General features: G+C 42.1%; 1 protein-coding gene across 1 annotated transcript in view; it reads left to right on the top strand.

The window, feature by feature from the left end:
- LOC129718625 (progestin and adipoQ receptor family member 4) overlaps positions 1-16,138 on the top strand; it is a 93,869-nt gene that overhangs the window by 60,026 nt on the left and 17,705 nt on the right. The window contains exon 3 of the mRNA XM_055669560.1: positions 1,169-1,384. Within this exon, the coding sequence (XP_055525535.1) occupies positions 1,169-1,384 (216 nt within the window). The remainder of the gene's footprint in view (positions 1-1,168; positions 1,385-16,138) is intronic.

Here is a 16,138-nt window from a genome sequence, read left to right as displayed (position 1 = left end):
TCACTGCTAAAACTGTTTAAATCGGATGAAAATTGCAAAAGTTACAAGAATTTCAATTTGTGGCTACCCAACTACTCCGTCGGGCTCGCAAGGCTGTTTTTAGTGAACCTGTATCTTAGAAAAATGACAAAGCACTCACCGTTAAGGCAACTGTCAACATCAAAACGGGCGAGCTGTATAATTTTGCGTTGCCGTTATCCGTTTTGATGTTGACAGTTGCCGTAACGGTGAGTGCCTTGTCATTTCTCTAATATACAGGTTCACTAGGGTGTTTTATCCAACTTTCCACGAGCGGTAATGGCGGAAGGGTTTGACATTTAATGTAGGTTGTCAAACTACTAATTCTTTGGTTATTTTCATTGAACTAATAAAGTTCGTTAATAAGTCTATTTAATGTGTATTTAAACCTAAACGTCGGTTCTGTTGGCCAATATCTGTTACAAAATGGTGACAATTGACATTTGTGTTGTAAATTTTAATAGATAATTCAGTTCAATTCAACTAAAGAAAGCCACCATAAAGTGCTCCTTCTGAAGCTTTCCAACAGAGGCAAAGAAAAATTCTGGAAATTTTTGCCTATTTATAATAGCCATTATCGTCACGGCAAGCAAACACAAATTACGTAAGCCCCCCTCCTCGTGCCGTTTGTCAACTTGACCGACCCCGTTGTGACGCTTGCTGTGGGCTTGATGCTGTAATGGGAATTCATGAGCCACTAATGAAGCCGCAATATTTTCTGTGCGTCTCCGGAATAAAAAGGCAAAATTGCTCAAAAAAACATCAACTGTGGGCGCCACAAACTGCGAACCGACGGCAATGTGGGCGACCGAACAGTCTTTTCAGATCGCACCGGAAATATGTCCGAAAGTTGAACAAGTTGAACTTTCAAGAAGCTATTTGCTGCCCATAAAGGCCTGTCAAACTCGATTACAAAATCTCTTCAAAAGCTACAAAAGCAGTTACCATTACAGCGGCCTACTTTGTGCGCCCTGAAAGCATATGGAAGCAAGGGCGGATGTTACTCATTTCTGACCAAGACGAAGATAAATTAGGTTTCATTGTGTATATGTATCTTCAACTTTCTAGAAGCCACCCTCCGGAAGACTCCGATAAAATCTTTCACTAAACTTTCTCATTATCATTTTCTTTCTCTTCTTCTCTTCGGCAGGCATTCCAATAGTGTACATCTTGGCAACAGTTCCGGCAATGATGCCATGGGAGGAAGAATATCGCTTTCTCTCGTGGTGCCATCTGGTCGGTTCTGTTGCACCCTGGTGCGGCAGCTTCGTCTATCATCTCTTCATGAATCTCGAGCTGGGCGAGGGAATCTACTACCGGCTACTGCAGCTGGACATGTTCGGAATCTGGATGAGTCAAAGTTTCGGTAAGGCGGTATGACGAGCGGCAAAAGTGTTTGCAGTCCTGCGTGGGTAAAAAAACGCCCACCAGCAGCAATTGGCAGAAATAAACTACGCGACAGGACTAGAAACACTAGCTCTAAGTGGATTCAAATGTCTTAATGCGTGGACTTTCAAATGATTGCACAGAACTTCGAGCTATGTGGCCTATGTGACAATGATTTTAGAGCCCAATCTAACTAAATGGTTTAGTTTACCTCCCTTTCAGTCTGGTAACGAATCGTGAACGTAAAGACATCATCAAATTTCCTATTTAGAAAGAGATGAAAACTAACAACAAAAAACTAAATAAAAAACTAACAGAACAACAATAACTTTTGTGTATGAAAACAGGAAAATCATAAACAAGAGTGGTGATCACTAGTATTTATATGAGTGGTGAAATTGAGAGTTGAAGAGTGGTGAAATTGAATGATATAATGCTAATGGAAACTAGTTGACTAAAAAACGAGCCAGACCAGAACCAGAAAAACCAGAACCAGAAAATAAATGCGGCTTTTGGCTTAATAAGGGGCCATCCACATACCACGTGGACAGATTTTTAACGATTATTACCCCCCCCCCCCCCCGTGGACAAATGCCCATATAAATTCTTTTTTTTTTTTGCAAGGACCGTTTTTCCACAAACCAAGCCCCCCCCCCCCCCCCCCAAGCTGTCCACGTGGTATGTGGATGGCCCCTAAGCAGTTTCGACCCAGCGTAACATTCAAGGCGAATTTTTACCGTTAACTTTTCATGCCTTTTTCCCAATATCAACACGGACGCCCCTGAAACAATAGCATAGTAGCGGCAGTTCTCGGTTTATTTAAAATAATCGTCATTGATAAATCATGCTATTCATAAAGTTCATGTTTCTCCAGCGAAAAAACAAAATTTTGGTTGACAAAAGAAAAGTCAATTACCCATTCAAATCGAAACTGAAAGAACTGTGCCAGCTTATGCAAACAAACTGTCTCTCCATCAAGGAGAAGACAAAACGGCGCTTTTCGAGATCGATTTACATTCGACTGCTCTTATCGGTGAAGTGGATCACAGTGTTCTAGAGGACATTCGAGCCGCTGCTGGCAAGTGAAGCTAGAGAATGTCGCCAACGCGTCTTTGACGCTTATACAGTTATTCGGAAATTAGGGATATTGTATTTCACATTACAGAAACGGGTGACAGAAATTGCCTGTGTCTTCTGTGTGGGCGGGGGAGGCGTAATGGAAAATGCGAAGAATGTGAAAAAAATATTACATAAACAAGGATCTAGCTTTAGACACGAAGGTCCAAACCCCTTCCCGCTTACATATAATGGGCGCACAGTTTCAATAAAAGCATTCCCGATTGCCATTTGCCAACATTGCGACATTCTGTGACATTGTTGGCTTTCCAATACCATCACGTAGCCGTTCGGTGGAATTGGATAGGAAACTCAATATAGATCGAGCAGCAACTTTTTATGTTACATGCCGACATTCAATGTTCGATGTTAAATTGTAGACGAAAATAATGCGAGATGACATAACCGGGTGGCGATGTACCGGCAGCGGGTGGCAGTAAATTTGTAATACAATCTATTCGAAGCGGCTATAGCTTTATTGCTTGTATAAATTTTTGAGTGATAATCAATTGGGGAAATTCAGCATAATTGAACTAGGTACATCGTTAATTTTGAGCCAAATGCATTTTTAAACCTTGCTCAAAAAAAGTACGAAGTTTAGTACGAAGCTCGGTAAGAGCGGTTCTACAACTAAGAAGTTAGTTTCGAATGACAAATGGATTGTTTTCCAAGTTACGACTGTTTGTCCAAAAGAAATCAGAAAAAATTGCTAAAAATTCAAGTAGAATTAAGTTTATCAAGTTCAACAGAATGTCCCGGTTTTAGTGTCAGCTGAATAGCATTGACAGTAGTGTTTTTAGTAGCCTTGGTTTGGTCGAAGAAAAAAAAAACGGAAATGATATATTTCTGCTTTTGTTTATACGCCTATTTTATCAGCACTAGCAATCCTTTTACTGATTCGGCAATTCCGAGGTAAAGTGATTTATAGCTAATTATTGCGTTAATAATCATAATTAATGGCTATCAGAAATCATTAAGTATTATTGGCGCAATGATTAGCTATAGCTTCACAAAATGACATGTAATTTTTGTGTAGTCAAATCGATTGATAGTGCTTACATATATTTAGCAGTGATTTTAATTCGAACGAATTAGCAAATGTTTTTTTTTTTTTCAACTGAGACAAGCAAAAAGACGTTTAAATTGACTAGAAAATAGGATGTTAGGAAAATGAAAAGTAGGAACACAAATTGTTTGTATGAATTTTATAAAAAACTATATATTATTATAGATTACTAGCTGACTCGGTAAACTTTGTCCCGCTCATTTTTCTACATCATTTTATTAATTTTGAAGATTGAAGGTATGAGAATTCTAAATTGATTTCACATACTTCCAAAGATTGCTCTTGTGATTTGGCTGCTGCTCTCCAATCCCTGGGACACCGTGTACGTTCCGCCAGATCTCGCTCCACCTGGTCTACCAATCTTGCTAGCTGCGCCCCTGGTCGTCTTCTTCCTGCCAGATTCGGGGCAAATACCATCTTCGCCGGGTAGTTGTCCGGCATTTTTGTAACCCAGCTTATCCGTCCAGCTTTGGCCACCGTTTGAATACTGGGTTCGCCGTAGAGTTGCGCGAGCTTATGGTTCATTCTTCGCCTCCGCATTCCGTTCTCCTGCACGCCGCCAAAGATCGTCCTTAGTACCCGTCGTTCGAAAACTCCGAGCACTCACAGGTCCTCCTCGAGTATTGTCCACGTTTCAAGCCCGTAGAGAACAACCGGTCTTATGAGCGTTTTGTACAGGTTACACTTTGTGCGGGGCTTAGTCTGTTCGACCGCATACGCCTCCGGATCTCACGGCTAGTACCATTGTCCTCGGTAATTATTGAGCAAAGATAGACAAACTCGTCGACTACCTCGAACTTATCGCCGTCGATCGTAATGCTACTGCCTAAACGATGTCGGTCGGCTTCGGTTCTGCCGGCTAGCATATACTTCATTTCAGACGTATTTATCTGCAACCCAATCCTCGCTGCTTCGCGTTTTAGTCTGGTGTACTGTTCTGCCACCGCCGCAGTTGTTCTGCCGACAATGTCCATGTCATCAGCAAAGCAGACGAATTGACTAGATTTGTTGAAAATCGTACCCCGCGTGTTGACGTCCGCTCGATTCATTACGCCCTGTAGCGCCTGCGGGATTCAAATGGACCCGACAATCCACCCGAAATCTGCACACAGCACTACGTCCCATCCACCGTAGCCTTTATCAGTCTAATCAGCTTCCCTGGAAAGCCGTTTTCGTACATGACCTTCCATAGCTCTTTTCGGTCGATAGTGTCGCGGCTTTTAAGTCCATGAACAGGTGGTGCATGGGAATTCTGTATTCACGGCATTTCTGGAGGATTTGCAGTATGGTGAAAATTTGGTCCGTCGTAGACCGTTCTTCCACGAAGTCGGCCTGATAACTTCCCACAAATCTGTTGGCTAGGGGTGAGAGGCGGCGGAAAATGATTCAGGAAAACACTTTGTAGGCGGCATTCAGGACGGTGATCGCACAATAGTTTCCACAGTCCAATTTGTCGCCTTTCTTATAGATGGGACAGATAACTCCATCCTTCCACTCCTCCGGTAGATGTTCTGTATCCCAAATTCTTGCAATCAGCCGGTGCAAACAAATGGCCAGCTTTTCCGGGCCCATCTTTATAAGCTCCGCTCCGAGGCCATCCTTGCCAGCCGATTTATTGTTTTTTAGCTGCTTGATGGCATCCCTAACTTCGCCTATTGTTGGGGCTGGCACGTCTTCTATATTGGTTGCACCGGCTTTCTCCGCCGCCATGGTCTCCTGCCTGGGCGCTATTCAGGTGTTCGTCGAAGTGCTGCTTCTACCTTTCGGTCACCTCACGATCGTCCGTCAGAATACTAACAATACATCTTTATCCTGGCACATTTCGGCTCGCGGCACAAAGCCTTTGCGGGATGCGTTGAGCTTCTGATAAAACATTCGCGTTTCCTGAGAATGATGCAGCTGTTCCAGCTCTGGAAAACTCCTCCTCCTCCAGACGGCGCTTTTTCTCCCGGAAGATTTGGGTTCGCTGCTTTTTTTTTGAGCGAATGCGCGTAATTTTCGGCGACGTTAGGCTGTTTCAGTCACGCGAGATCTAACCGAACCGGGCGTCGGTAATGAATGTTGTTAACAACGGAGAGTTTTGGGCGCATCTTAACCATCACCAGATAGTGGTCCGAGTCGACGTTAGCGCTTCTATAGGATATGACGTCGATGATGTCTGAGAAGTGCTGACAGTCAATCAGAAGTCGATCTGTGTTTCTGTTTGATTTGGTGACCTCCAGGTGTGTAGGAGGTTGTGCTGGAAGCAGGTACTACGCACGGCCATGTTCTTGCAAAGTCGATGAGTCTTAGGTCCATTTCGTTGGTCAGCTGGTGCGCACTGAACCTTCCAATCACCGGTTTGCATTCCTTTTCCTGGCCGACCTGAGCGTTGAAATCCCCGATGACAATCTGGTTACCATGTTTTGGGCAGCGGTCGTACTCACGCTCCAACTGCGTATAGAATTCATTCTTGTCGTCTTCGGTACTTCCGAGGTGAGGGCTGTGCACGTTTATGAGGCTGATGTTGAAGAAACGGCCCTTGATTCTCAACCTGCACATTCGAGGGCTGATTGGCCACCACCCAATCACCCGTTTTCGCATCTCGCCCATCACTATAAAAGCTGTTCCCAGCTAATGCGTGTTGCCGCAGCTCTGGTAGATGGCATGGTCATCCCGGAACGTACGTACCATTGAGCCCTTCCAGCACACCTACTGCAGCGCTACGACGTCGAACCTGCGAGATTTTAATACTTCAGAAAGCACACGTGTGCTCCCTTGGAAATTGAGAGACCTGCAGTTCCACGACCCGAGTTTCCAATCGTTAGTCCGTTTTCGTCGCATGGGTCTATGCCGATTGTTCCAGTCCGAATTTCTTTATTCTTCGTTTATTACTTGTGAGTATTTTACGGTGACGGCTTGTAAGGCCCGAGTATACAACCCCATGTCTCGCCGGAGGACCATCGTGCACAACACTGTTTAGAGTCCCACGTTGGCACGAGGACGGTAATCGGCCGCTCCCAACCTGGAGTACAGACGCCGTTTTGAGCCGCTCTTAACATGGAGGACAGACGCTCGGAAACTCAGAAGAGCCCTCCTTACCTTTCAGCATAAGACCAAGTTCCCACCGGGGTTGGTTACCCGATCTTCCCTTGGCTGCTCGTATCCCAGCTGGCACCGCGTGGAGGTTGGGAAAGGGGTGGCTGGATAATAGGCTAAGGACCACATGTGGGGTCTATTTTCTTCCAGTTGGCGCACTTGGCCCCGATGGTACGCATTATCTAGTCGTTCAGCCAGCCGGCATTTTCCATAATCGGCTTCGAATAAAAAAAATATATCGAGAGTGATCCCTTCACAAAAGCTGGTGTAACAAAAACAGAATCAAGGAAAACTCAATTCCCGTTTAACTCCCTACTTGGGATACTAGAAATCTTAGTTATGGATTTTGTAGCAGAGTCGACGGAACTGATGCCGGTCGGATTTTCCCCGAATATAGAGATATCTGTGGAGACTACGAGCAGATATGAGTGTTGCGAATAAAAGAAGTGGACCAAGCTCTACCTTGGAAACCGTGCAAAATTTGGAAAGCTATCAAGATGCACCTCGGTGCACGTATCGAGAAAGCCAACCCTGGGGGGAAAGGAGTATCCTATATGAAATAAAAACCACCCAATCAGAATCCGCATAGATAAAGCTCTCATCGACATAACACGCAGGCCAAAATGGCTATACAAAGACGCTAACTGGACCGTCTATTAAACAGCAGCAATCAGACGGTGCCAGATTAATCCTCCGACCAGTATGGAACAAATGATAAAGTAAATCTTCTCTGCTGCCGCGAAGGTAATTTTCTTATTTTGGCGTAGTTAACATGATGGAAGACTTGGAACATATTGAACTAGTGAACGAACTCGTACATGGTTGATGAAACTAGTGACCGTTTTGGGATTTGCTCTCCATACCTGGTATGGAATTGAGAGGTAACTTCTGAAGAAGTTGATGACATGTTGCCAATGAGATGCTATTTCTAGCATTGCCCATGTTCTTAGTTTGTCTTTAATGGCGGATGTGGAGGCACCCAGAAACGGTACAGGTCCAATGAATTACTGAGCAGATCCTTGTCTTGCTAGGCTGTCGGCGTGTTCATTACCTGCGCTTCCGTAGTGACCGGATAAAGTAGCATAGCTTCGTTGAGGCTGGAAAGTTCTCAGAGTGTTGCAATGCACTCCCAGACTGGTTTGGAAACACATGTGGCAGACTTTGTAGCCAGTAGTGCAACTTGACTGTCTGAAAGATTCCGATTTTGGCATGTTTAGAGTTGCGCTTTAGACATATCGTAGCACAGATGTATATTGCGTATACCTCTGCTTGAAAGACGGTTGGCTACTTACTCAAAGAGATAGTGGCATTTATACCCGGTCCGTAGATCCCTGATCTAGTCTGGATCTAATTTTTGAGCCATCCGTATAAAGACGAATGGTGCCCGATGGAAGACTCGGTTCTCCATTGTTCCACGTTGAGCGATCTGTGTCAACCGCCCTATATATAACGTCCATGTTTGGCTTGCTTCCATTCAGTCCGAAACTGTAATTACTTAAAGTGTTAGCTTGAACTCCGTTAGGTCACCTTCGGCCATCGTTGTATTACTTCGTAGCCTCAGTTCGCCAAGCTCTGCCTCATTCTTTACATGGAGATGTAGAGGCAGTAAGTTGAGCATGGCTTCCATGGCTGCAGTCGGCGTTGTACAAAGGGCAGTGGTAACTCAAAGACGGGACAATCATTGAGCTTTAATAAGTTTCGCCTGGGTTGTCGTTTCATTTACCTTGGACCACCATACGAGGGCTGCGTAGGTTATACGTGGCCAAGCAATGGTGATGAATGGTAAGACCAGAGCGCTAATTGTGGTTTTAGACCCCAGGTCTTGGTAAACAGTGTACCGCAAGTCCAAATAGCTAAGGTTGCCATCTTCGTAGCGTAGTCTAGTTGAGCAGTCTAGTTCAGCTTCTTATCCAGATTGATTCCAAGATATTTGGTCTCGTTGCTGAAGCTCAGTCTAACCCCATTTAATAGCTGAGGGGTGATTGCTGCGATAGCTTTATTATGAAAACGTCAACCACCAGACTCGGATCGGGAAGATAGTCTATCGAACACTACTTTTTCCCACTAGGCCGAGGACTAGTGATGAAAAAAAAGGCCCTTCATCCAGCGATTCGCTGTCGAAGTTGCTGTCCTCCTCAAATTCCATCTCCTCGGTTCTGCCTATTGCGTGCGGCCTTGTAGGGCTGCGTGCCATGGAGCTTGTTAACTCCATTTGTTCCGGCAGAATAGGGTTGCCGGGGCCCGGCTTTGAAGTTGATTGTTTTTGTATTTTGGAGTTCATTTTTGATCCCACGAGTTTGCCAGGAAAGAAGGGGGTCTTCTGCGTGTTACGGTAGCCTAACGCAGAAAGCCAGAATATTGTGGAAAACGCCAGGTATTCCACAGGCTCCATTAGCGGCGAAAATGTTGAAAAAAAAAAATCAAAAAATGTAAAAATGAAAAATAATAAAGAAAAAACAAAAATTCTATTAAAAATTTCGAAAAACTATACAAAAAATGGCGAAACTAATATGACAAACCTACCGAAATTTTAAAAACGAAATTGTTAGATTAAGGAGTCTTATATGCAATCCCAGTTGGTCTCGAGGTACAACAAGCCAGTCGTCGTGGGTTCGAGTCTCGGCTCGGGAGGTACTGTTAGTGTTAGTAGGTCGTAACGCTAGCCCCGCAATTGTTCTGTACACCTAACAGTTGGCTGCGAAGTCTGTGTATAAGGAACAGAAGGTCGAGTCCAAATCGGAATATAGCACCAAGGATTTGCTTTTTTTTTAAAATATGTAAAAAATAGAATAATAAAAAAGAATACAAATGTTTATCAGAAAACATCCAATATTGGTTGAAAATATATCAGTAAATTTTCAGAATAAATAAACAACAAAATGTTTTTTTAACGTGTGATGAAAAAAATCCGAACAACTTTTAAATTGGTCTACGATGCTGTGCTTCACAAATCGGAAAATCCTTTTCCACAAAATGAAGATCCACTTTTATATAACTGGTAACACGACTAATCGATTCTGTCAAGTGACGCTTAGTTGGGAAAAAGGCGTGGTCGGAAGAAGATTGTCCTAAATTGATTTGCAATTTTTGTGAGCGAAATAAAGAAAAATCTAAAAGTGAAGTGTTCCACTATTCTAAAGATCTTGGATAAAAAAAAAACATTTATATACATTATTGACAAACTCTTCGAGAATGGAAATAGCTTCAAAAGAAAATCTGGTTCCGGACGAAAATGCACTTTGCAAGAGAGCAAAATTTGAGCGAAGTTGAGAGCGGAAACGCCTGGTCGGTCGGCGTAATCATATCGTGAGCTAGGCAACAAATTCCGATTGATTCAAAAACGGTGAACAAGTATCTGCATGGAATGGGTTTGAAACTTTAAATATAAGCACTATAAAAATGACAAAGTAGTGTTTTGGCCAGACCTTGTATGGTCAATCTCTGCTAATGCAACTTTAGCGGATTTGCGGCAAGGCAATATCGGGTTTATTCCGAAAGGATACAATTCTCAAAATGTGCCACAGCTGTAGTCTATTGAAACTTTCTGAGCAAATTTGAAGCGAATGGTCTACCATAGAGGTTACAGAGCAAAAAACGTCGATTGTTTGATAGAAAAATCAAGAAGGAGCTCAAAACAATTGGATCATCCGGAATTCAGGAAGCTATAAAGCAAGTACCCCAGAGGATCAGGAAATGAGCGCGATGTGGAGCTGAGTTTTTCCTATGGGGTTTGTTAATGAGTTACATTACTTGAATAAACAAACAAGAATTGAAAAATAAGTTGCGCAAGATTTTAATTTGGAAATGAAAGTTTGTTCGGATTTTGTCCTCATACGTTACAAGCATGAAAATGTGTGAAAACAAATTAACAGGTGGTATACTTCCGGTACCCGTCTTACTGTCCCATACTAATTTTAATCACTTTTGAGGTATCATCGGGAATCGACTTAATTGTTATCATATTTTCCGAAAAAAAATCTAAAATTGACACTTTTGTGTTTGTCCCATATTGAAAGTACCCGCATTACAGTTCCACTGCATAGTGGTACATACTGAGAACATATAATCTTGCTCCAGATTAGTGTATATCGGAAAACTTTAGGCATATAGAAGTATGTCATTCAATTAACTAGACTAATGTTGTTTTTCTGTAGTACAATCTACAATGTCAATGATACTGCCAGTTGCTGGTTGAATTTATATGGGATGGGACAAAATATGCGAGTACTTTTGAAATGTACCCGCATATTTTGTCCCATATTGTTTTATTTTCAGGTTATATAACGTAAAGCCAATTCCACCCACAATTTTTTGTCCTCAACGTTAAACTTGTGGTGCCATGAAACTGTTCTGGTCATTGGTTTTGGATGTAATAGCTGGAAATCAGAAAATATGGATAATATTGAATTATGGATAATATTGAATTATGGATAATATTAAATCGCCGTTATCCGGGTACCGGCAGTATATTGGTGTTCAAACAAAAACAATAATAAGGCTAAATAATTACGGGGGTTGCAGAAATTACAAAATTTTAAATGTTAAATGTTTTTTTTTTAAGGACTCGTATTCTTATTTTCTGACATACATCTAAACATATAAAAATGCAGCTCTGTCTGGCTGTCTGATTCATATAGGCTTGGAAACTACTGAACCGATCGGCGTGAAATTTTGTACATAGTGGTTTTAGGGGCCAAGAAAGTTGAGAAACGTTTTAAGGACACCCAACGCAAACGAGGAAAATTTTATTACTTTTGGGCAATTTTTTATTACTTTTTGTGTCTTATGACTGCGCATTATACACAAAGAGTAACAAACAAAAAATAATAAAAATTATGACGGCCACACGCTTGTATGTGTTTCTGGAGAAGACCATACAGCCAAGCACCGCAATGCATGTGTTAGCAAGACTTCACTCGCTGCATTTGTATTGATGCAACGATCAGGTTCATTTTTGTCCCCTTCATCCACACATAATCAGAATCTCAACCGTCAACCTCAAATGTCCAATTAGAAACACTTTCGTTTCGTCCCCCAGTGTTTACTTGAAATGGAAATATGTATTACTGTCTGACCAGAGTTGCCGAAGTTGCGAATATTGTCTGGTTAGGCACGAGTATTGTATTTTCAAACAGGTGCAAATGAGTTTCCATGAACCAATGAGTATGTGTTTTAGATATCTTGCAGGAAAGCGAATGTTTTTGTTTTTCTCTAACGCAGTTTACAGATCGTGATGTCATTTCAAGACGCATTTCAAGTCTTTGAAATCATCAACGTTTGCATACTCTATGACGGGGAAAATGCTGCTTGGCAGCTCTTGTCATATTTTTTCTCTACTCCGTATGCGAACTAATACACGCACACCGGATGAATTGGAGATTGAAGAAACCTGTAACATGTGCAACATATGCGACGGTGTGTGATTTTTTTTTTGCTTGAGATGGAAAGGGAGCAGTTTTCGACAGAAAAAATCTTGCATGTGGTTGAAACGACCATTATTAGATAGTCGTACTCCCGTAACACGTGCTAAATATATGGCAGTATGTGTTGTTACTTGACTGGGGAAGAATTTTTATTGCCTTTGAAGTAATAGGTTTGTTACCCAAAAGGCAATCTTGCGCTATTGCTTCTAAAGTAATAAGGAAAAGTTTTGCGTGTAGACTTCATGACTCATTAATGAAACACCTACAGCAATGCATTTGTTAATAGTGTGCGTAGTTCTACGTCAGTTATGCGGTCGTGTCTTGGATACAACCTCCTACTTTTTTAGATTGACGGGCCTTCTCGGACTTTTCGCGAGTTGCTGCTTTTTGTTTGAGATTGAAAATTCTATTGTAAATCTTTCCTCCCGGGTTTCGTTTATTGCCACATCGGGGAATAAAATAGGACTCCTATACGAAACACGAAAACTAATTAGAGCTAATTTGAACCAAACGGGAATACCTAAATGCTGCTACGGAACTGATTATACTCATGGTCTTTACGCAAGTATCGTAAAATATAGCAATTGTTACCTTTTTCTCCTGTTTAAACATAAGCACAATCGATGAGGCGTTCTCGTCTAATACGTCCTGTGTAGTTCTTATGCCGAGTCTGAGATGATATTCTGCTATTATGCCAACAAGCTCTTTCTGGCTTTGGTTAGAAAGCTCCGCTTCCGTCGATCGTTTTAGAAGAGTTCTCCCAGTGATAGATGATTTTAGTAGTGATAGTAGTTGATTCGGACAAAAAGTAACGCTCATCCGTTGTGACCGCACTGGTGTACATAAATTCTCTTTGGTTATGAAGTCAACGGAGCTCTTTGAATCCTGTGAACTTAAACGTTCAGAATGATCTATAACGTCTGTAATTTCAACGGCGGCCAAGCTGGAGTTTGGACTATAAGTCCACTCTTCCAGAACCGCTATTTCTATTTGCGGCTGCTTCTCCGCCATTTTGAACACTTTTTTCACTTGTAGTGCTAATCAATGAAATGTATGTGCAGGTATTGATAGTTTTTTTTGTCATAAGTCGGTGCATTGAAATTATATGTGCAGGAAATATGGAAACTATACGCACTGTCATAAAATTAGTGTTGAAATCAAATGCAACTCAATTGACGCACGTAAAAGCAAATCAGAAGGGGTCGAACCATTTTTATCTGTTTTCCGCACATAAAATAAAATGGTCGTTCATTTTAAGTGCAGCACCCCGATTGCAACCGGTTACGGGGAAAAAAGAAAAACAAAAATGAAGCATCCAAGCCTAATTCAAGGTCTAGATTTTGATCACTTCAGAGACTGAATTCCCCTTATTGCAACAAGGATGGGCGTCAAAGTCCATAACGGAGAGTCTGGAATGCCGGTCTCTGGGCCTTCTCGGACATCCACCACTCTACTCTTCCACGTTTCCTTCACCTCTGCCAGTAGTGGGGTTTCTGGCGAATTGCTGCTATTGGAAAGTAGGCCTAGCATAACTTAGATGAGGCTGGAAGGTTCCCTAAGTGCTGCAATGCACTCACAGACTAGTCTGGAAACACATGTGGAAGACTTTGATGCCAGTAGTGCAGCCTGACTGTCTGAAAAATTCCGATTTTGGCATGCTTAGAGTTGCGCTTTAGACATATCGTAGCACAGATGCATATTGCGGATAGTGGCATTTATACCGGGTTCGTAGATCCCTGATCCAATTTTTGAGCCATCCGTATAAAAATGGATGGTGCCCGATGGAAAACTCGGTTCTCCATTGTTCCACATTGAGCGATCTATGTCAACCGCCCTATATGGAACGTTCATGTTTGACTTCGCTTCCATCCAGTCCGAGACTGTAATTACTAAAGGGTGTAGCTTAAACTCCTTCAAGATGCTTAGTTGCCCCGTTAGGTCACCTTCAGCCATCGTTGTATTTCTTCGCAGCCTTAATGCGCCAAGCTCTGCCTCATTCTTTACATGGAGAAGTAGAGACAGTAAGTGGAGCATGGCTTCCATGGCTGCAGTCGGCGTTGTACAAAGGGCAGTGGTAACTCAAAGACGGGACAATCATTGAGCTTTAATAAGTTTCGCCTGGGTTGTCGTTTCATTTACCTTGGACCACCATACGAGGGCTGCGTAGGTTATACGTGGCCAAGCAATGGTGATGAATGGTAAGACCAGAGCGCTAATTGTGGTTTTAGACCCCAGGTCTTGGTAAACAGTGTACCCAAATAGCTAAGGTTGCCATCTTCGTAGCGTAGTCTAGTTGAGTAGTCTAATTCAGCTTCTTATCCAGAATGATTCCAAGATATTTGGTCTCGTTGCTGAAGCTCAGTCTAACCCCATTTAATAACTGAGGGGTGACTGCTGCGATAGCTTTCTTATGAAAACGTCAACCACCAGTGATTCGGATCGGGAAGATAATCCATCGAACACTACTTTTTCCCGCTAGACCAAGGACTAGAGATGAAACAAAAGGCCCTTCATCCAGCGATTCGCTGTCGAAGTTGCCGTCCTCCCCCAATTCCATCTCCTCGGTTCTGCCTATTGTGTGCGGCCTTGTAAGGTTGCGCACCATGGAGCTTGTTAACTCTATTTGTTCCGGCAGAATAGGGTTGCCGGGGCCCGGCTTAGAAGTTGATTGTTCTTGTATTTTGGAGTTCATTTTTGATCCCACGAGTTTGCCAGGAAAGAAGGGGTCCTCTGCGTGTTACGGTAGCCTAACGCAGAAGGCCAAAATACTGCGGAAAAACGCCAGGTATTCCACAGGCTCCGTTAGCGGCGAAAATGTTGAAAAAAAAATATCAAAAATATGTAAAAATGAAAAATAACAGAAAAAAAACAAAAATTCTAGTAAAAATTCCGAAAAAATATACAAAAAATGGCGAAACTAATATGACAAACCTACTGAAATTTTAAAAACGAAATTGTTAGATTAAGAAACTAGAATGAAAAATATGCAATCCCAGTTGGTCTCGAGGTACGATGCTGGCCTAACAAGCCAGTCGTCGTGGTTAGTGTTAGTAGGATCGTAACGCTAGCCCCGCAATTATCCTGTACACCTAACAGTTGGCTGCGAAGTCTGTGTATAAGGAACAGAAGGTCGAGTTTCAAATCGGAATGTAGCACCAAGGCTTTCCTTTTTAAAAAATATGTAAAAAATAGAATAATAAAAAATAATACAAATGTTTATCAGAAAATATCAAATATTGGTTGAAAATATATCAGCAAATTTTCAGCATAAATAAACAACAAAATGCTTTTTACAAGCAGTACCCAGTGAGGGAGGGGTTCCAAACAAATGAAACACAAATTTCGCACATCTCGAGAACTAACCAAAAAATGGAACCAAATTTGGCAAGTAAATGTTTTTAGGGGTAACAAACATGTCCATAATGTTTCGACACCCCTCCTTCTTGTGGAAGGAAGAGGATCCACATAAACGAAACTTAAATTTCTTCACAACTCGAGATCTAATCAAGTAAATGGAACCACATTTGGCATGTCGAGGGTTTTGGGAGCAAAATATATTTTCATGGTGGTTCGACACCCCTCCCACTTCTTGATGAGTGGGCTCTTATACAAATCAAACACAAATTTCTATGGTGGTTTGCCACTCCCCCTGAAGGGGAGGGAGGTCTTCCATACAAACTAATCATATTTATTTCAACCAGTTTTTTTCGAAAAACAACCTAGAATGATCAGGTCGATGAACTGGAGCTAAAACTCGACTCCAGACGCCATTGTTAAATTTAAGATGGAAACTTCCGGTTTCTATCCGGAAAATGTCTTCAAATGCCATTTTGAAATCCAATATGGCGACTTCTGGTTTCTGAAAAACAGCGGAAAATGACCAAATACCACCCAATATGGGTATACCCGGAATTGTTATGATGCACTAAAGTCACGAATCGACCTCAGACAACATTTTGAATTGTAAGATGGCGACTTCCGGTGTCTGGAAAACAGCCAAAAATGACTAAATACCACCCAATATGGATGTTTCTTTAACCAGAATGACGCT

Source organism: Wyeomyia smithii, chromosome 1 (genome assembly GCF_029784165.1).
Source record: "Wyeomyia smithii strain HCP4-BCI-WySm-NY-G18 chromosome 1, ASM2978416v1, whole genome shotgun sequence".
Taxonomy (NCBI): domain Eukaryota; kingdom Metazoa; phylum Arthropoda; class Insecta; order Diptera; family Culicidae; genus Wyeomyia; species Wyeomyia smithii.
Note: the sequence above shows the minus strand (reverse complement) of the source record. Positions and strands in the feature narration are given on the sequence as shown.